We start from the raw sequence: 23,211 nt of genomic DNA, 5'->3' as shown, positions 1-23,211 counted from the left end.
ACGGTCAACTATTAGTGGTATTATAACAAAGTGGAACAACTGGGGAAAAAAGAAGCTCAGCCACAGAGTGGTAGGCCACGTAAAATGACAGAGCAGGGTCCAGCGCATATTGAAGCACACAGTGTGCAGAAGTTGCCAACTGCAGAGTCAATAGCTAAAGACCTCCAAACTTCGTGTGGCCTTTAGATTAGCAAAACAACAGTGCGTAGAGAGCTTCATGGAATGGGTTTCCATGGCCAAGCTGCAGCATCCAAGCCTTATATCACCAAGTGCAATGCAAAGCATCAGATGTAGTGGTGTAAAGCACTCCACCACTGGATTCTAGAGCAGTGGAGACATATTCTCTTTAGTGATGAATCACGCTTCTCTGTCTGGCAATCCAATGGACGTGTCTGGGTTTGGCTGTTGCCAGGAGAACAGTACTTGCCTGACTGCATTGTGCCAAGTGGAAAGTTTAGTGGTGGGGGGATTATGGTGTGGGGTTGTTTGTTAGGGGTTAGGTTTGGCCTCTTAGTTCCAGTGAAGGGAACTCTTAAGTCATCAGCATACCAAGACATTTTGGACAATTTCATGCTCCCGACTTTGTGGGAACAGTTTGAGGATGGCCCCTTCTAGTTCCAATGTGACTGCACACCAGTGCACAAAGCAAGGTCCATAAAGACATGGATGAGCGAGTTTGGGATGGAGGAACTTGACTGGCCTGCACAGAGTCCTGACCTCAACCCAATAGAACACCTTTGGGATGAATTAGAGCGGAGACTGCGAGCCAGGCCTTCTCGTCCGAGTGGGGTCAGCGCATGCTGAAGCGCACAGTGTGCGGAGGTCAGCAACTGTCTGCAGAGTCAATAGCTAAAGATCTCCAAACTTTGTGTGACCTTCAGATTAGCACAACAATGCATAGGGAGCTTCATAGAATGTGTTTCCATGGGTGAGTAGCTGCATCCAAGCCTTAAATCACCAAGTACAATGCAAAGCGTCAGATGATGTGGTGTAAAGCACACCACCACTGGACTTTAGAGCAGTGGAGACGTGTTCTCTGGAGTGACGAATCACGCTTCTCTGTCTGGCAACCCGATGTACTTGTCTAGGTTTGACGGTTGCCAGGAGAATGGTACTTGCCTGACTGCATTGTGCCAAATGTAAAGGTAGAGGAAGGGATTATGGTGTGGGGTTGTTTTTCAGTAGTTGGGCTTGGCCCCTTAGTTCCAGTGAAGAGAACTCTTAAGGCGTCAGCATACCAAGACATTTTTGACAATTTCATGCTCCCAACTTTGTGGGAATAGTTTGGGGATGACCCTTTCCGCTCGAACATGACTGTGCACCAGTGCACAAAGCAAGGTCCATAAAGACCTTGATGAACGAGTTTGGGGTGGAGGAACTTGACTGAACTGCAGAGTCCTGAAAGAACAGCTTTGGGATGAATTAGAGCGCAGACTGCGCGCAAGGCCTTCTCATTCGACAAAAGTGCCTGACCTCACAAATGTGCTTCTGGAAGAATGATCAAACATTCCCATAGATACACTCCTAAACCTTGTGGATAGCCTTCCCAGAAGAGATGAAGCGGTTATAATTGCAAAGGGTGGGTCAACTTAATATTGAACCCTACGGACTAAGACTGGGATGCCATTAAAGTTCATATGCGTGTAAAGACAGGCGCTCCAATACTTTTGGCAATATAGTGTATGTCAATGTTTAAAATTGTGGGGCACAACCATGAAACTGCAACAAACACTCGTCTATTAGACCCAGAGACACAGCGTCCCTGGGGCCCTAATTGAGTGGGATGAGCACATCTACTAAAATAGTGAAAATCAGGATAAACAAGCCATAGCTTACCGCTTAAAGAAAACTTGTACTGAAAGAACCTTGAGGCTGCCATTTCTAATCACCCTTCCTGAAAATGCTAACTGCCTGCTTGTCATGCTGATCCAGCAACATTAATCTTCTCTGTTGCACTAACCTGAAGAAAGCACACAGATCCAGAGTTAAAGCTCAAATCTGACTTCTAATCTGCATGCTTCTGTCTGAGGTTATTGGCCAGGCAACTATTATACTACAAGATTTATATAGTGCCAACAGTTTGTGCAGCACTATATAAAGTAAAAGGAGACAGTACTGTTACAATACAATTCAATGCAAGTTGGTTAGGAAGGATCTGCTTATGACAGCTTAACAGCTATAGGAAACTAGACAACAATGGAAGCATCTGTACTTCCCTCACTACAAGTTTCCCTTAGGTCAAAGTGCCAAAACACTAAGTGAACCATATCTGTAATCTGTCCTGGTGCAATATGTAGGCCCCACAGGAGGTTAGAAATAACCCAAATAGGTTTGGGCTGGTAAAAACAAGTTGTATTTATTTATGCATTCTATATTCCCAACACAAAGAAATTAGGCTTGACAGTGTAATCCTAGGTGATGCAGAGTATATAGCTTTTTTTGTCATATATAATCATTAAGATCTGTCCGAGGTAGCTGCTGTGATATAGACATTGACTGACATTCAGAGAACCCTCAGGGATTCTTCAGCCCTATAAATCACAATGGGTACTGCAAAGCTGGGTAGGCTCAAGTCTCTGACACACAGCATAAAAATGTTCACACATTCAGAAACATTCCTTGATGTCTGGCACAACCTGCCTATGTAATTTGTGCACACAGTTTGTGAAGCAGACACATTTTAAATATGTCAAAGCAGCATGCTATATGTGCACCGACATCCCTCTGGAATGGAGAGAGACCACCAAACCTCCTGCTTTATACAGCTCAAATATTCAGTCTTTACTTCCTTCTCTGCCAAAACTCATATTGTAGGTCAAATCATATTTGAAAAAACAGAACTATTACTAAAATATTTAAGGAATTTGTGATGCAAGGTGCAAAAACTATGCAAGATATTGCTAAAATTGCAGAGAAAAGCTGGAGCATCTTCCAAAAAATCAAATTAATAACAGCCCTATATTATTTCCAAAAGCACATTACTGTAAATTCATAGCATTCTCTTTGAACTGCAAATAAAGAACACAGCCAACCATCTACACCCTGTTCCAAATTGTTATGCAAGTGATCTTTTTCTCATTTACCTAAATAATTGATGTAAATAACAGTCAGCCTAATTCTCATGTTATCAACTATTAAGAGTACAATTCACATTTTATTGAACAAACCACCTAATGATAACTATTTTTTTTAAACATAAAAAACTTACAATGCACTGTTCCAAATTATTACGCACAGTAAGTTTCAAAACACTTTGTTGTGTTTGCAGCATATTTACTGAAATCAAAAGCTATTTCAATCAAATTTTTAACAACATTTTAACTTTTTAAACATTTTAACAGGTCACGTTACATTTTAACATAGGACCCCTTATTTGATAGCAGCTTCACAAGTCTTGCATCCATTGAACTTGTGAGTTTTTGGACAGTTTCTGCTTGAATTTGTTTGCAAGATGTCAGAATAGCCTCCCAGAGCTGCTGTTTGGATGTAAACTGCCTCCCACCCTCATAGATCTTTTGCTTGAGGATGCTCGAAAGGTTCTCAATAGGATTGAGGTCAGGGGAGGATGGAGGCCACACCATGACTTTCTCTCCTTTTATCCCCATAGCAGCCATTGATGCAGAGGTATTCTTTGCAGCATGAGATGGTGCATTGTCATGCATGAAGATGATTTTATTACGGAAAGCATAGTTCTTCCTTCTGTACCAGGGAAGAAAGTGGTCAGTCATAAACTCCACATACTTTGCAGAGGTCATCTTTACACCTTTGGGGACCCTAAAGGGGCCGACCAGCTCTGTTCCCATGATTCCGGCCCAAAACATGACTCCACCACCGCCTTGCTGATGTCGCAGCCTTGTTGGAACAGGGTGGCTGTCCACCAACCATTCACTACTCCATCCATCTGGACCATCCAGGGTTGCACGGCACTCATCAGTGAACAGGACTGTTTGAAAATTAGTCTTCACGTATTTTTCTGCCTAATGCAGCCATTTATGCTTGTGAGCATTGGTTATTGGTGGCCGAATAGAAGGTTTATGCACAGTTGCAAGACTCTGGAAGACTCTGCACCTTGATGTCCGTGGAACTCCAGAGGCACCAGCAGCTTCAAATATCTGTTTGCTGCTATGTAATGGTATTTTAGCAGCTGCTCTCTTGATCCGATGCACGGATCTGGCAGAAATCTTCCTCAATGTGCCTTTATCTGCATGAACCCGTCTGTGCTCTGAATCAGCCACAAATCTCTTAATAGTGCGATGATCACGCTTAAGTTTTCGTGAAATATCTAATGTTTTCATACCTCGTCCAAGGCATTGAACTATTTCACTCTTTTCGGCAGCAGAGAGATCCTTTTTCTTCCCCATATTGCTTGAAAATGGTGCTCTGCTTAATAATGTGGAACACCCTCCTTTAGTAGTTTTTCCTTAAATTGGGCTCACCTGCCAATCTAATTATCACAGGTGTCCGAGATTGTTTTCAGTGATCAAAAGAGCCCTGACACACAATGCCATCCATGAGTTAAACTGAAAAACAAAATATTTAATCTTTGTGACACTTAAATAGAATTTGCATAATAATTTGGAACAGGGTGTAAATGGCTTTAAAACCTAACTCCAGCTGAATATTTAGTTGAGGATAGAGTGGGTACGGGTTAAAATTACTCTATTTCTGTTTGCGAGTTCATTGCGGGCTTTTTCTCCCACGTTCTGTTCTGTGATGCTTGCACAAGTAATGTGCGGTGAGGGTGTCACCAGGACAGGAAGGCACACACAGCATTAAAACTTTGTCAGAGATCCTAACCTTTCCCCACTCTACATAAAATGTGCTTTTATTTTGTCTGTGGCCTCACTGGAGTGTCTCCCCAATAGGACTATAGATGACAACACAAAAAGAGGCTCTAAACATTCCTGTTTGGTCAGAGCTGGGCTTTAAAAAAAAGAGAAAAGTATGGGTTAATTATTTTCATTATCTGAATCCTACGGAGCCGCTACTAAGAAAAACAATTTGCTGCCCTCAGAAAAGTACACCCTTTTCTGTAAAATCAAAGATATTACCAGCGAGAGGGTCTCTAATTCAGCGGCATCCCGACAATAATGTTGGGATCCACCCGCTTCTTTCACCTCTGTATGACTGACATCGGCTCCAGGCAGTCTGCGTGTTCCCAAATGCAGCAGCACTTCAGCTCCTCTCCTCCCTCCTAGGCTGTTCTCAATCTCACTTTCTTTACACAGATGCAGCTGCTCTCCCTGTCCTCTTCTGGATCTGGATCTTCACGCACACACAGGCTGTTTTCTCCCTCCTCGCCCCTCACACCAAGGCTGATCTCTCACCGTGTCTTTAACAGACAATTAGAAAAGCTTTTGCTCTGCCAACCTTTCTCAGAAGTACTTTCCCTCTGCAGAGTGGAGAAGGGAAGTGGCTTAAGAACATTTAATTGTTTTCTTGTACAGGAAAGTCACCTGCTGTTGAAACTCCCACAGCTCAGCATATTGTTATGTGCCTCGTAGCAACAGAAAGAAAGAAAAGCAGTTCTGTGGTGAGAGCAATACTTTTTATTTATTTGTACTATCCCATACTTCTCCTTTAAAGGGCTGTGACGGCTGAAGGTTTTTTCTGTGTGCCGATTCCCCCACAGCCCACCTAATACTTACCTGAGCCCAGTCTGGATCCAGTTATGTTCACCTGGGTCTTGGCTGAGACACAGCAGCAAGAACCATTGGCATCTTGTACACCTGATCAGAAACAAAACTAATTGGGTTTCCAGGCATCTGGAGATGCTAGTGTTCGCCCTGTGCTGTCCCTTTGCTAGGACTACAAAGCTTTTTCACCTGTGTATTCTTAGCTGCCCTGAAAAAAGTACCTGGTTAAGAAGCTCAATAATACAAGCTTAAATTGACACACAACTCAACCCATTCAAACATAACCTACACACTTTCCAATCAGAGACGAAGGAGTCTTCAAAAGGCATCTGCAGCTATGCTCTCTTTAGGAAACCCATAATGCTTTGTGGATCCTGTGTCATTGGTGTACCATATATGACGAGTTTAAATGTTTGTAAAACTAAAATATAGATCTACTGACCAGTCTTGTATATACATTTGCTACTGTAATTGCAACAGTGACAAGTCATTCCACAAGGGCAGTAGTCATAAGCAGCCTTGCTTTCTGCCATTCGTATAGTACATAAGCTTACCTCTTTCTCTTTGTTCCCCCTAAGAGCCTGCTTGTGATTCAAGTGCCCAGAACTCAGGTGGTTCAGTGACTGTAGAGGAGTCCTGGTGCCTTGTTCAGGACTGGAAGTGTCCAAGGGCTTATCTAGGCTGCTGTAAAAAAAAAAAAAAAAAAAAAATCAAACATACATTTGCAAAAACTTTTATAGAACAGAAAATAGGATTTCTCTCTTCTGGGTGGAGTAAGGCAAGGATTGACCCCTTGTCAGGTTTTCATTCCTGCATAGGAGAGCACCATCAAACAACCATCATCTGTGACAGACTGTAGATTAAGTAGATCATAGTCCAGTGCAGAATGATACATTGTTTCTGTGCCCTGCGTTTTTGTATTGGGTTTATCTACCATAATATACATAGGAGTCAATTAACTCAGCCCTGTAACAATGTTGGTTCAGCAGTTCTCAGCATGACATGAGAATGCTAAAATCACAGAGATATCCTTAGTCCAGGACAGCAGGGAACACTGTCGGAAATAGGGCAACATCCTACTTCAGTTAAAGGAGAAATCTGTTTTAGGCATATTTAACCACTTGCCCTCTAGAGGATTTACCCCCCCTTAATGACCAGGCCATTTTTGCTGTTTGGCACTTCGCTATTTCAACTGGTAATTGCGCAGTCGTGCAACGTTGTACCCAAACAAAATGTATGCCCTTTTTCACACAAATAGAGCTTTCTTTTGGTGGTATTAGATCCCCCTCTCTTTTTTACTTTTTGCACTATAAAAAAAAAAAAAAAAGGGACTGAATTTTTAACCCCCCCCCTGATATTTTTCACTTTTGGTTATAAATAATATCCAATACACTCAGTTAATCAAAAATGTAGACCAAAACGTATTTTGCTACATGTCTTTGGTAAAAAAAAAAATCTCAAGACATGTATATTGATTGGTTTGTGTCAAAAGTTATAGTGTCTAATTTTATGCCACAAATATTTTGAAAATGACTTTTTTTTTTTTTAAACACAAAGTTGTCACTTTAACCACTTCAGGTCCGGACACTTTTACCCCCTTCCTGTCCAGGCCAATTTTCAGCGCAATCACACTGAATGACAATTGGGCGGTCATGCAACGCTGTACCCATATGAATTTTTTAGCATTTTTTTTTTAAGACAGATAAAGCTTTATTTTGGTGGTATTTATGCACCATTTTTATTTTTTTGCTTTATAAATGAAAAAGTCCAAAAAACTTTGAAAAAAGTGTTTTTCTTATAAAATTTTGCAAATAAATATTTCATCATAAATCTTGGCCAATATTTATTCAGTTACCTTCTTAGTAAAAAAAAAAAAAAAATATTATATATATATCTATATATCTATATATATATATCTATCTCTCTCTATATATATATATATATATATATATATATATATATATATATATATATATATATATATATATATATATATATCTATATATCTATCTATATATCTATCTATCTATCTATCTATCTATATCTCTCTATATATATATATATATATATATATATATATATATATATATATATATATATATATATATATATATATATATATATCTATCTATCTATATCTCTCTCTCTATATATATATATATATATATATATATATATATATATATATATATATATATATATATCTCTATATATATATCTCTATCTATATCCCAAATTAGTTTATAACCAAAAATTATTAATTTAAAACAATTTTTTTTTATTTTTTATACATAGTGTCACCCTAGCAGTACAGTGTCACCATGGTGACACTGTACTACTTGTGGGGGGTGATGAAGATTTTTTTTTTTACACTGATTGCTTTTACAGCCTTTATGGAGTGTAAAAGCAATCATTTCTCCTTCTCTCTGGCTGCATTCTTGCAACCATTGAGAAATACTGTGCGAGCTGTGATTGGTCACAGCTTGTCACATGGTACAAGGCTGTTGTGAATAGCCTTGTACCATGTGCCCTCTGTGATCATTCACAGATTAACCACCTCCCACCCGCCATATAGTCCAATAACGGGCGCAAGGTAGTTCTCTCGTTCTCACCGCGCATGCGCGGCTCGGAGCGCGCAGCGATGCGCTGTGTCCCTCGGACACAGCGGCTCACCGATCACGGAAAGAGCCGAAGATGTCGGCTCGGTCATGCTGATCACATGTAAACACGGAAATGCCGGTTATCGGCATTTCTCTCCTCTCGAGCTGTCACGCTGATTGCTCGAGAAGAGAGGAGAGCTGGTAATCGGCTTTCCGCAGAGGAGACATGTACACTGATCGTCAGGGCACTGATGATCAGTGTGCCCTGATGATCAGTGTAGCCCCAGCAGTGCCACCTGTCAAAGTCCATCAGTGCCAGCTGTAAGTGCCGATCAATGCCACATATCAGTGCATACCAGTGCACATCAATGCCACATATCAGTGCATACCAGTGCACATCAATGCCACATATCAGTGCATACCAGTGCACATCAATGCCACATATCAGTGCCCATCTGAGCTGCCTTTCAGTGTCATTCATCAGTGCTGCCAGTCAGTGCCGCCTAACAGTGCCATATAGCAGTGCCATATAGCAGTGCCATATAGCAGTGATGCCTGTCAATGCCCATCAGTGCCACCTACCAGTGCCTCCTCATCCATGCCCATCAGTGCCACCCATCAGTGTCCATCAGTGCAGCCTCATTAGCGCATATCGGCGAAGGAGAAAAAAATCACTTATTTACAAAATTATATAACAAAAACTAAGAAAAAACGGGGGTTTTTTTTCAAAATTTTCAGTGGTTTTTGGTTTAAGAAAAAATAAAAAACCCAGGAGGTGATTAAATACCACCAAAAGAAAGCTCGGTCATAAAAAAATGATAGAAATTTCTTATGGTTACAGTGTTGCATGACCACGCAATTGTCAAAGTGCGACAGCGCTGAAAGCTAACAATTGGCCTGGGCAGGAAGGGGGTAGAAGTGCAGAGTAGGCTAGTGGTTAAACACGAGGTAAGCAATGATGTCAGAAGTGACATCTTGCTTACTACTCTGCAAGTGATCACTGATTGGTCAGTGATCACATGATCGAGGTGCTGCACGCTCCCAGGGAGCGCGCACAAGCAGGGGGCGGGGAGGTAGTTTATAAACGGCCACCCGTCCCTGCAATGGCACCATCCAGCCATTTATATATAGAATAAAATATACAGTAAGCGCTCATCAGTATTGGCAGCAGCTGAACATACAGGAAAAACGCATATAAAGTCCCTCAATAGTATATATATAAAATGCAGCGCTTGAAAAAAGTGAATGTAAAAAGTGAATATAAAACACAGTCCAGTGAAAAAGGTGCTCCGTATATCCTAGTGCAGATGGTAAGGATTTACACTAACCAGATAGCGTAAAATTATACGCATATATATATGTATCCTGTGAAGTCCCCTTCTCCCCTCAGATCTGGTCAGATGAATAGCCAGGAAAGGTAGATCTGGTCAGATGAATAGCCAGAAAAGGTAGATATCCTACGCCCTCTTGTGGTGAAACAGCAATCCAGCAGATCAAACAGAAAAGACCTTCTTTCACAGGAGTAGATAAGGAAATCCTTTGGGGCTGTGAAAATTGAGGAAGCTCCAGATAGCGTAAAATTATACGCATATATATATGTATCCTGTGAAGTCCCCTTCTCCCCTCAGATCTGGTCAGATGAATAGCCAGGAAAGGTAGATCTGGTCAGATGAATAGCCAGAAAAGGTAGATATCCTACGCCCTCTTGTGGTGAAACAGCAATCCAGCAGATCAAACAGAAAAGACCTTCTTTCACAGGAGTAGATAAGGAAATCCTTTGGGGCTGTGAAAATTGAGGAAGCTCCTCAGCCAGAGGAAGCTCTGGCTGAGGAGCTTCCTCAATTTTCACAGCCCCAAAGGATTTCCTTATCTACTCCTGTGAAAGAAGGTCTTTTCTGTTTGATCTGCTGGATTGCTGTTTCACCACAAGAGGGCGTAGGATATCTACCTTTTCTGGCTATTCATCTGACCAGATCTACCTTTCCTGGCTATTCATCTGACCAGATCTGAGGGGAGAAGGGGACTTCACAGGATACATATATATATGCGTATAATTTTACGCTATCTGGAGCTTCCTCAATTTTCACAGCCCCAAAGGATTTCCTTATCTACTCCTGTGAAAGAAGGTCTTTTCTGTTTGATCTGCTGGATTGCTGTTTCACCACAAGAGGGCGTAGGATATCTACCTTTTCTGGCTATTCATCTGACCAGATCTACCTTTCCTGGCTATTCATCTGACCAGATCTGAGGGGAGAAGGGGACTTCACAGGATACATATATATATGCGTATAATTTTACGCTATCTGGTTAGTGTAAATCCTTACCATCTGCACTAGGATATACGGAGCACCTTTTTCACTGGACTGTGTTTTATATTCACTTTTTACATTCACTTTTTTCAAGCGCTGCATTTTATATATAAGCCATTTATATACACAATGGCCGGACAGGAGGTGGTTAATGATATATTGCTCATGCATGCCATGGGTATATGTGGAATAAAACCCCAAAACACATTCCTCTACTTCTCCCGAGTATGGGGATATCACATGTGAGAGACTTTTTGGAAGCCTAGCTACATACAGACCCCAAAAATCCAATGACCACCTCCAGGCTTTCAAAGGGAATATTTCCTCACATCACTTTCCCCCTACCTATCACAGTTTTGGAGGCCCTAAAATGCCCGGATAGTACAAACACCCCCCCCCACAAATGATCCCTTTTTGGAAAGCAGACACCCCAAGGAATTAGATAAGAGGCATGGTGCGTATTTTACAGATATTTTTGTCAGAGGGTTTTTAAAAAGAAAAGATGTAATTTTTGTTTTCTCTCTTCGTTTTCCAAAAACATGCAGCAACAAATGAGATCTGCAAAATACTCACCATGCCTCTTATCAAATACCTTGGAGTGTCTACTTTCCAAACAGGGGTCATTTGGAGGGGCATTTCAAGGCCAACATTAGAAGCTTATGCCACACATCACTTACTCTTGAAGACCAAGCCTTTTCTGATACTTTTTGTTCACATGAAAAAACTTAACACACAAACATTATATATTTTTTTTAAAGCATAGTCCCTAGAGAATAAAGCGGTGGGTGTTGAAATTTTTTAAGTCACGCAGTATTTGCTCAGCGATTTTTCAAATGCAAAACTTTTGGAAAATATACGCTTTTTAGAATTTAAATGCACAAAAACACGATATATTGCCCAGTTGTTTGATAACTTATAAAAGATGATCTTATGCTGAGTAAATAGATACCAAACATGATATACTTTAAAATTGTGCATGTGCAATGGCAACAGAGTACATAGATTTTTAATCCATTCTGTATCAGGTGGTCATTTCAACAAGAGGAGGGGCAGAGAAGAAAGGATCAAACAGCCTTTTTACACAATGCAGAGGATTAACCCCTTAGGTTCCACAGTGAGTATACCAAGCATGCTTTACTGCATATACAGACTGATTTTACTGTTATGGGTTTAGTAACACTTTAACCAAAAATTTTCCTGAGTTAAGGACAGAAAACAGTAAAAATAGGTGGTTTCACAAAATAAGGTTAGTTGCTTGTATGGCCAGCATTAGGTTGTCATTTGTTTCAATATGTAAGAAGGGGATAGAGGAACTGAGAACAAAAGGTTGCTAGGAAGATCCAAAACGTGGTGGCACCAGAGTCATATGGCACTGCTGGAACAAGCAGTGGTTTACCTTTAGTTTGAATTGTGTATGTGTATATATATATATATATATATATATATATATATATATATATATATATATATATATAAACACACAACAAACAACCCCCTTATCTTGCATTGTTTAAAGAAATATCAGTTCCAGGGCGAAGAAAAAGCAATATGCCACAGCTTAAAGGGCGACTATGCAATGGCTGACGAGGAGGAGAGGGGTGGAATGCATACATTTCAGCCACTTCTGTGCTGCTGATGCTCCAATTTCCCAATAATGTGCATTAAATCAGTTTGGAATTGTCCTTTACAGATATTACACAATTGTAGCAGATGTGTATGCTTCTCTCCAGATGTGGGTTAAGAGATACAAGTTAGCGGAAACACAGAAGTGGCATGCACCTGAGAAAACTGCGTTAGTGTTCCTGCTCAAGCAACAGATTCCAGAATATCAAAACATCTGGGCTGAATAATAGGGTTTTTGCATTCAACACAAAATTCTTTTCTTGGGAGTCCATTGAGGGACACAGGAAGTCAAACATTTTGGTTATACTACCACCTAAGGAAGGATTTGACACTGGCAAACAAACTGTAGGCCAGCCCAGAGAATAACTTCTCCCTCTACCAGCATGCCTCAGTTTTGTAGCAAAGCAGTAGGGAGAGCATGATCATAAACACAGTGGGGTGGAACCAGTGTCCCTCGATGGACTTCAAGAAAAGGATTTTCTTTCCCAACTATTGAAGGACACAGAAATCTTTGACTTTTGAGGACATGCAAAAGTAGTCCAGCTGGGGTGAGCAACAGCAAACAAGTACTGACAGGCCCTATGTACACAAAAATAAATGGGAACAACCTGCTGCTCAAAGAGCCATTTGAAGGACTAGATGCCAGAAGCTGGTATCAGATGAGGCAAAAACTCCCACCTGTTAGAAGGTGTGAACTGAAGACCTGGTTGCAGCCTTACATATATGGGAAACAATGTGGGTGCTGAAAAGTGATTAAAATGCAAATGGTGAACAGACATAAAATGAAGCATGTGCCTGATAAAAACAATAATAAAGTGACTGAAGTGCGTTATAAATACACAGGGTAAAAAGTCCAAATTTCAAAGTGATCCATGCTGGTGATCTCTGTGTTGTAGACCAATAATGTGAATGCACTCACCAGAAGCACAAAAGATATGCGTATATAGATATAATATCCCAGTATGGTCATCAGGGTGTAGGCAAGGATGGTGGAAGCCTGGGGTGAAAGCCTTTAGACTCACACCAAAAGAAGACAGCCTTCCACATTCAATGATAGACATTGTGGGAAGTGGATTTCCTAGCTTTGAGCATCATAGAAATCACAGACTCAGATGTTCCTTTATCTTAAAACCTGGGCTTCAACAGCCAATTAAAACCAGTGATTGAGAAGCAGAATAGCTTGGGACAGTAGATTCAGATGGTCTGGAAGGGCTTAATGTGCCTGCTTTAAGTCTTACCAAGTTGGCATACCACATCCAGCTGGGCCAAAATTGGAGCAATAATGATCACCAGAATTTATCTTGATCCTGTATAGCATGTGAGGAAGAAGTTTCAGGTGAGGAGAGGTATACATCACAGTTTACTGATCCCAATTAGCTCACAGAGCATCCTCTGCTTCCACCAGTGGACCCTGAATCTGGATAAAAAAACAAAAAACAGTCCAATCTGTTGTTGACCCTGAAGGCCAGGGGGTCCACATCTGGTGTCTCTACCTGTGACACAGATCCTAGAGCATCTCTTGGCACAGGGACTACTTTCCTGAGTTCAGACACTGCTGGTCGAGGAAATCCTCCTGCCATTTGTTTATGCTTGGAATGTGATGGGCAATGTACATTATAGCCCTTTTAACAGGTTGGTCCAATGCTGAAGGGCTAGCCAAATCACCTGAAGATCTAAGATTATTGGATAATTAGATTCCGATGAAGACCAAGCGTCCCTGTGCCAAAAAGACTTGCAGTCTCTTGTACGGAGGATCCACAAACATTGAGATTTCCTCAACAGGAACAGTTGGTGTTAAGGCAAGAAATAGCTGGATCTAACATGGGAACTGCCCACTTAAGAAACCACTCATCAATAGGGCATTGCTGAGCAAAATGCTTGGGAAGAGTAAATAGGATTAGGCAGCTCAGTCAACATGTGTGCACTGTGTCAAATTGATATCCTTAAAGAGGAGCTTCAGTCTCTCCCAAAAAGTTTAAAAGTCAGTAGCTGCTGACTTATATATAAGGACACTTACCTGTCCAGGGATGCAGTACTGTCCTCACGAGACCAGATTCTTTAGGATCCAGTGCCAGTATCTTAACTAAGAGAAACCAACAGTGAAGCCTTGCTGCTCTGTGAATGGTCCTGCAGTGCTCTGGGACCAGCAATGTTGGGGGGAAGCTAGTGAACTTCTGCTGGGATCGCCTCCCCCTCTCGAAAAAAAATAAGGCTTTAAGCCTGGGAGTTGTCAACAGACTGAACCTCCTCAGGCACAAATGTATCCAAAAAGGACCACTTACAGTTCTACTCAGTTGAGTGCCAAGGAGCCACAGCTAAAGCCAAAACAGAGACATGCTCTGTGGGAGAGGGTATAGAAATGCGCCAACATCCCCTGCAGTATAAGCCATTTATCAGGACAGAAACATTACTTAAAAATCTTGACAGGGGGGCATGGCCTGGACAAAGAGGCAGATGGCAGCACACTAGCTGTGCTTCATGAACCCAATAGTCTTTCCCCAGCTCAGCGATCTCCCTCCGGTGGCGAAATGGGCAAAATCCCCAAGCACCCACCGCAGACTCGTCAGCACCGTTCCTCTGACTCATCAGCTCGAAATATCTCCTCCATATGTAGAGCTCAGGCGTCCTCCAGATCCAGCGCGCTAGAAGACAAGATGGCGCAGGCCCGACCGGAGGTAGACTACAGCGAGGAATCGCTCTCAGCGGCAGAGGACTCGGTAAGCCATGCTCTTCCAGCTTATCTCCCTCTCACCTATGCAGATATGCTACCATAGCTGCCGATATCAAAAATACATTCTCTACTGCCATGACGGATTTGAAGGCTAATTTATTAGTGCTCACAGAGAAGCTGACCTCAGTAGTGAGGACTGGAAAACAAAGAGATAGAGCCATCCTACGGCTTGAGCAAATGATACACATGCCCTTCATCTTATAGGCATGAACAGACATACTGAAGACTTATATAATCATGGTAGACATAATAACATTAGGGTGAGGGCATTCCTGAGACGATCCCACCTGGACAAATCAAACAGGTACTTCAAAAGGTTTTTAATACTTTATTGGAAAGGCCGGATGATACTCTGATCGAATTTGTTAGAGCTCACAGAGCCCTGAGACCAAAAGGCCCAGAATCATTGCCCCCGAGAGATATATGCTGTTTACAAAACTTCTCTCTGAAAAAGGACATCTTGGCAAAGGCAAGAGAAAATTATCAAATTGTCTGACACTATCATCTCATTCCAAGACCTGTCCCCTATTGCTCTCAAAAATAGGAGAGCTTTATGCCCCTTGTTGGAAGTGCTAAGTGAGAAGGGGCATACCTATCGCTGGAAGTATCCATTTGCCTTAAATGTCACTTAGAACGGCAAATAACTTTTACTACGCACTCCGGCAGACCTGCGCTCCTTTTTTGAGATGCTTCAATAACCGCTTATTGAACTACCTGAATAGTACTTGGAATTTCGCCTACCAACACAAACTCAAAGCCCTCCACTCACTCCACTTAATTCTCCATCCAAACCACCTAACAAGAAAAATAAAATTTCCAAAACATGAGGGATTGACGCCAGGTAGACTTTCTTACCAATCCAAATCACCCAGGACACTGGGACCAAGGGATACTTTCTAAATGAGAATTGACTTCATCCCTGATTCTACCCACCGATCACGGGATAGGCCTACCTACCACAACCTTATTACAACCCTTTTGGCATTTTAAAACCCTAGATTCACCCAAGAGACTGGGCTAGAAATACCAACTGATACCCCTTTATAGGCATTACTTGTCTCCCCCCTTTTTTTTTTTTCTATTTTCCATATTTGCTGCTTAACGTGGCTTAATATTCTAAATTTTATAAGCTATGTATGTTGCACTTTCCTTATGTGTATTTCCAAATTGGTTTGAATTACACCTTGCAGTGCTTGACATATATGGTCACTTCATTTAAATTCATGATCCAGATGTCCTCTCTTCCCACCGGGAGGAAGGAAAGGGTTTTATTTTTTTTTTCCTATTTATCGAGATATGCTGATCCACTCATGTTTGATAGATAAACAATGCAACCATTTGCTTTTCAGTTTAAGCGTCACATTGTAAACTGTCTATTTGTTGCTTGCATCGGCTTATAGTACTGTATTTTTCAAAGGGTAATATTTGTTAATGTTATAAGCTGCATATGCTATATTTTACTTTTGTATTTTTCCAAATGACCTGTATTACACCTTGGAGTGCCTGACCTATATGGTTACTTGATCTAAAGTTATGCCTCAGACAGAATATGGAGTACAATTCAACAGTACAACACATCAGTAGGTCATGCTGTGTCATTCTTAATGTGTTCAATACTCTAAGTTGGACAGTCTACCGCCAGTCTACTGCCATGTGGGAGAATATAATAATGTTTTTTCTGATTTTTAGTTGTGCCATTATGTGGGAAGACTTGGGGTCCAACCCCCCCCCCCTTTTTTTTTTCCTTTTTAACTGACTGAAACAATTTTGATTAAGGAAACCTAAACCTTAGTTCCTCCCCACGTACCCCACCAGTAGTAGTTTTCTCTACTAGTACACACTTCCAGAAACACATTTCCGTGCAAAACATATTCCTAACATGCTAAACAAGAATTTTGTCCAAGTCTATCATGCTACCAACCCAACCTCTAAGTCTAAAAGAGTTTCTATTTTGATAATAAAGAGACACCTTTTACTCTTTTCCAACAACTGGCAGAGCTGGGAGGCAGATACGGATTTCTAAAAGGCACCTTAGCAGGGCGTACATTGGCTAACGTATACTTCCCATGTTTCTTTCTGTAAAACCATAGTCGAACTGAAATCTCTCTTTTGGCTGTATTACTTTAGGGGGTGATTTCAATGTACCTCTAGACCCACTCATGGATGCATCCACAGGAACGTCTATTGTAAGATTTAGAGTTCTCAAGAGAATCAAAAATCTTTTGCATTCCCTAAGATTGGTGGACACTGGAGAACGTTACACCCAGAAGAGAAAGATTATACTTACTACTCAGCTCCACATAACAAATATTCGCGCATAGACTATGTTTTTCTTACACAGTGTGATCTATCGGATTTACAGGCAGCCAATATTGGTAACCAATCTACTTCAGACCATGCTCCTATCTCTGTGCATATGGCTTTAGCAGATTCTCAAGAAAAACCTTTAACTGCCATTTAAATCCCTCTCGCTGACGAATTTTGAAATCCAGCAGCACATAACGGGAGAGATTTCTAACATTTCTGTCTAAATTCTACCGAAGATGTAGCTCCCCTACCAATTTGGGAGGCACATAAATGTGCACTGAGAGGCAAATTTATAAAATGGGGGACCAGGCGTAAAAAAATAAAGAACGCAAGATTGTAGATTTATCCAATAAAATTGCATCTTTAGAAGCGCAACACAAATATTCATTGGTGATTCAGACGGCGATGGAAATTAAAGATACCTGTAAACACCTTCAACAGATCTTAGAGTTGAAAGCAAAACATATTCTGTTTTTGCGTAAAGGCCTTTATTACGAATATGGAGACAAAAGTGGCAAGTTTCTTGCTAGGGCCTTAGACACTCAGCTGGTTAAAAACATACATAGCATTAGGAAAAGAGATGGCAAATTGGAATACACCATGAAACTTATTGTCAAACAATTACAGGAATTCTACACACAATTATATAATCTCCCACCACAACACAAGCCTTCCACCCTAATGGGCACAAGGGAACATATCCTCAAAAGTATATTTACTTAATAGTAAAATGCCTACCTTAAATGCAGAAGAGATTGAAGGCTTAGAGCAAGCTATAACTGAGGAAGAATTAATGTTCGCTATCAAAGCGCTAAAGTCAGGCAAAAGCCCAGAACCTGATGGCTTCACCGTCCAATATTATACAACTTTTCAGCAGCTATTGAAGGTCCCTCTCTTATGAGCTTTTAATTCCCTTAGTGAACCTCAGGAAATCTCCAACTCCTTCTCCTCAGCACACATTACGGTACTCCCGAATCCTGATAAAGATGTGACAGACTGTACAAGATATAGGCCAATCTCACTTCTAAATTTAGACCTGAAACTGTTGGCAAAGATTCTGGCTAACCGTCTAAGACCCCTCCTATCTAAATTGATTGGCTCTGAGCAAGTTGGATTCATGCCAGGTAGAGAAGCGAGGGATAATCTAATTAAAGTCATAAACTTAGTTCATAAGATGAATATGGATAAAGTCTCCTGTCCATAGACACAGAGAAGGCGTTCGATAGAGTGGCTTGGAATGATGGTTCATATTGCCAGAATAATTGATTGAACTGCCAAGTTAACTGAATTGTTTACATCACTGAAATACAAATCAATCTTACTGCTGAATGCTGACTTTTACATGTTAATCGCTGTCCTCTGAAAAAATATAAACACTCTTGTGAAACACATGCTAAACGCAGCAAAATCACTCGTCCCTTTACACTGGAAATCCAGCACTATACCTACAGTTAGGAACTGAATTCTTAAAATGGATGAAATTTATGAACTGGAAAGGTCAATAGCCATGGTACATGACTCTACACCCAGATTTCACAAAACATGGACACCATGGTCCAAATTCCAATTACACTGTTCAACAAATTTTTTTTTTTTGCCAGTTTTGGAAACAAAAGGATCCATTTCTTAATGAATTTCACATTCTGAGTTCAAATATAACAATGAAATTTGTCAATTGGCTCTAGTTTTTCTGTAAACGGAAGGTTTTCTACTATAGGCGTAATGACTACATAATGCACAATAATTATATAGATAGATGTCTTTCCACAAATATAAAGCAAGTGATATTGACTACATAACAAAGCCTAAATGGCATAATATATTGCATAGGATTACCAAGAAAAATTATAGCCATAAGCTAAGTTGAATCATTTTAATACTTAGGATTCTCACTAGTTTTGTCTTCAGTTTGTGTCGGTTTTGCTTCTCTTGGCTTTTCTCTTGTATTCGAGGAAAGGGCTATCTCTTACAACTGCACGTGACTACACGCTTCAGGTTCTTCCTCACTTGACTCAACCACGAAGGATTCTGGTGCTTTAGGAATTGGTAGCCCCTCTCCATGAGGAACTGGACGTATTGCCGATGGAATATTTGGATAGTGCACAGATAACTTTTTCTTCTTATTTAGCCCTTTTACAATTGGAGGCACCATACAAAAGTAACAATTACTAACATGATCTGTTGGCTCTCTCCAAATCATTGGCACAGCGAAAGGCATAGATGCCTTTTTTCCATTCAACCATTGCTCCAGTGCTGTCCCACAAGAATTGCAGCATATATGTGGTGCCCAGCTCTTGTCCTGGTCTCCTATCTTGCAGCCAAAATACAAGTTGTAGGCTTTCTTAATCATCCCTGTTATCCTCCTTTTTTGTGAGATAAAAGTTATTTCACTGCAGATATAGCAGAAATTATCTGCTTTATTCACACAAGTTCGAGGCATTACTGAGTAGCCTATATAAGCATAAAACGAAATGTAAAGATGCTGTCGAACTACAATCAGCTACAGATACTGCAGCTTTTATGCAGTGAAGTGATGCAATTAAAGGCTAATATTGCATCATCTCAGTATACATGCAATTTTCTATTGGTCACCAGTATCAATTGCGCAATATGCAGCTGAAGTTGCATCATAATTTTGAATGGCTTACGTCATTAGATGGGTGAATATATCATGGAAACTAGAGCCAATCAACATTTTTTAGGGTCATTTTCGTTTTCAGCACCCCAAAATTATGTAAGATTAGCTAATTTTATGCCCAAAACTTTTTACCTGTTGAACAGCTATCTGTGGTGTGTGGTGTGTGTGTGTGTGTGTGTGTGTCTATACTGGAACACCAACTGCCTGATACTACCCCCTTCCTTTTTTTCTTTCTTCTTCTTCTCTCCTTTCTCTTTACCTTACATCTTTCATGAACTGGTTATAATGGTTTTAGTTTTTTCAATATGTTCCAGACTTCACACCAAGAAAATTTTTTACGGTGTTCTAATATCAATGAAACATTTCAGAAGTACTATTGTGACCTACATACTCCTGTACTGAATCGCACAACTAGTACACTTTGATACTTGTATCTTACAGTAATGCCTAGCTAGATATCAATATCTGCCTCACTGGTGTATACCCTTAAATATGGCGCTGAAAATATCTCTATCTTGACAAATTTGAAGGTCAATTCCTTCCTGGATAACACCAGGGAGGGAGCCATTCCTGTGAGAGCTAGGGACAGATACCCTTACACATGTGATCCACTATAATGATAGTATGAGAAGAGAGTAAGATCAAGATTAGCTACTAAAAAATATTGGAAATTTTAGGGCACCCCCAACTAAAACAGCACGACTTTACAGATTTTTTTTTTAAAGTTCAATATTACTTCTATCAATATGTACTGTACATAAAATGCATGTGGCTGGTGCCATAATCCATGGGTTAAAAGACACCCCCCCACAGGGGAGGGACCACAGATTACAGCACTAGCTACCTGCATGTTATGTGCATATGGATGTAAGCAATGTAGAATATCATATCTATTGAACAAAAGGATGCCGATATGTTTCTATTACATGCTAAAAATGTTTCTATATTTATGTTATGATTGTGGAATGCCAATTTCTTTTACATATACAGTATGCCCAATTTTCAGAGAACCTTTTGAAATACGTAGAAAACCATATTGCTTCCAGTATCATTTTTTTAAATTTATTTATTTCAGGTACTTGTATAGCGCCGTCAATTTACGCAGCGCTTTACATATATATAGTACATTCACATCAAAGGGCATGCAATCTAAGGTCCCTACCTCACATTCATACATACATACTAGGGCCAATTTAGACAGGAACCAATTAACCTACCAGCATGTCTTTGGAGTGTGGGAGGACACCGGAGCACCCAGAGGAAATGCATGCAGGCACAGGGAGAACATGCAAACTCCAGGCAGGTGGTGCCGTGGTTGGGATTCGAACCAACGGCTCTAGTACTGCCAGGCGGAAGTGCGAACCATTTAGCCACTGTGCTGGGTATATTATAGCATACTATTCAATCTCCAGTGATATGCAAGAGTTGCAAAAATACATATGTACTAGTGTTATACACTACATTGTAATTTGCTGACATTCCACAGATGATGCTTACTTCATATTTTAAAAATTTATAGCAAAAACTGTGAAGTGATCTTAAATTGTATAATGTTGTGCTATTGTTGCCTGAAAATCCCAATATTCTTTAGTAACTAGTCTGGACTCTAAAATGAAAGGCGGTGCTGTTCTGATAATTTTTAAATCCAAACAGTTTAAATCAAGGTATGCTTGTGGACCAACTGCGAAAGCAGGAGGGGTCAAAATGGTTGTCTAGGACCAGGTGACAAGGCAGCATAAAGAAGGAAGACCCTGGACCTTGTTGGGAGCAGACAATGAATCTCAGAGACAGAGCACAGGAGATGAAATGAAAGTGCACGTGCCCACAATAGTATATGTTGCAGCACGTAGCGTGGGTAGACTACCACCCAGTGTGTCACAAGCATGGCGAGGTGCTATAGATTTAAATGTGTTGCTGCACCAACATTGTGTGGAGGCTCTCAAATGACCGTAACCTCAAAAAAAGAATAGTGGGGACACACAAAACACACTCCATGCTCCATAAGCAGGGGCAATCCCTGGTACTCGCTAAGCAGTGGTCTAGATGGCATCCTACAAACAGGCAACAGTATAGACACTGAAGGTGAACAGGCAGGAGCAACATGCGCAGAACAGACAGACTTCATCCTCCTGGAAGTCATGCTTTTAAGTCTTTAGGGAGAAGATTCCACCAGGCAGGTGTTTCATGGTCCTGGACCTATAAAAGTGTTCTACAACTAACTCACTCAGTACATGCAAGATCTTCAAAATGCCATAAATAGAGCTTAGTGCCCATAGGTCACAATACAGGTCGGACTCATTCTGTCCTCACAGCATGGTCTGGATACAGGCTATGTGGCCATTCTGGGGATCAACCAATTGTAAAAATATCAACATAAAATTGCTTGCCTCCTTCTGAGAAAAGGCATCCATTTTCCTAGGACACTAGCAAGAAACTGAAACATGTAGTGGGAGGTGTTATACCAGCCAGCTAACACTTTGCCAGTGTTCAATTCTCCTGTAAGCAGCAGCAGTAGAATTCATATATCTCAGAATTCTTCTGACACTGTGTGCCTTGGTGGATGATAAAGAAATCCAAATTACATACAGCTTATAAATACTTGGATCTGTCATGATTGGTTCTGTTATCAATGGTGTTACTCAATGAGTGCTCACTGATGGAAAAAGATAAGAGCCAACATCCTATCAATGTGGACTGTAGACCAAGCTGTATTGCTTTACAGTAGTGCAGTATGGAGAGAGAGGACAGGACCTACATGTGGCATCTGATTACAAGATTGATTGAACAAATTCCCATGGTGTTTAAGACCGTACGCATGTATATGTATTCAGCTTTTTGCCAGGAGTTAAGGTATAACAAAAAACACTTGTATCACACAAACCCCCAAATCTGCATGGTTGGTTTCTATGTTGTACATTTGTCCTATTACTACAAACTAAAGATAACATTTTTGCAGCAAACATTACTCTAAGTACAAGTATGCTGCAACAATAATAGGTTAAGCAACATCCAAAATAACAGCATAAACAATGCAATGTGTGGACATTATAAAACAAAACTTCAAAAAAAAATAAATAAAGCCATTTGCCAAGAAACACTTAAAGCAGGGCATAAAAGGGGCAAGACATATTACTCAGCTGGAAATCCATTTCTCCTTATGGTAAACAGAATAAAAAAAAAAAATTCAAAACGCCAAACTAAAATGAAACATTTTAGAAGAACAAAGCAAAATGCTAAGCATCCTCTGCTTACCCTGTGATTTTTATTTTATGTATTTTGTTTTACATGTTCCAGATCCAATCTTAATAGCAAGGAATAAAATGTGAGGGGGGGGGGGGGTACATAACTTAGAGGAATTTTTCCCCCA

At 40.5% G+C, this 23,211-nt stretch overlaps 1 protein-coding gene across 1 annotated transcript in view; it reads right to left on the bottom strand.

The window, feature by feature from the left end:
• KIF18B (kinesin family member 18B) overlaps positions 1 to 23,211 on the bottom strand; it is a 93,501-nt gene that overhangs the window by 45,616 nt on the left and 24,674 nt on the right. Inside the window, exon 10 of the mRNA XM_089681797.1 lies at positions 6,191 to 6,320. Within this exon, the coding sequence (XP_089537923.1) occupies positions 6,191 to 6,320 (130 nt within the window). The remainder of the gene's footprint in view (positions 1 to 6,190; positions 6,321 to 23,211) is intronic.

The sequence above is a fragment of the Staurois parvus genome, unplaced genomic scaffold (assembly GCF_062004578.1).
Source record: "Staurois parvus isolate SC_StPar_1 unplaced genomic scaffold, SC_StPar_1.0 ptg000279l, whole genome shotgun sequence".
Taxonomy (NCBI): domain Eukaryota; kingdom Metazoa; phylum Chordata; class Amphibia; order Anura; family Ranidae; genus Staurois; species Staurois parvus.
This window is presented reverse-complemented; position numbering and strand designations above follow the sequence as displayed.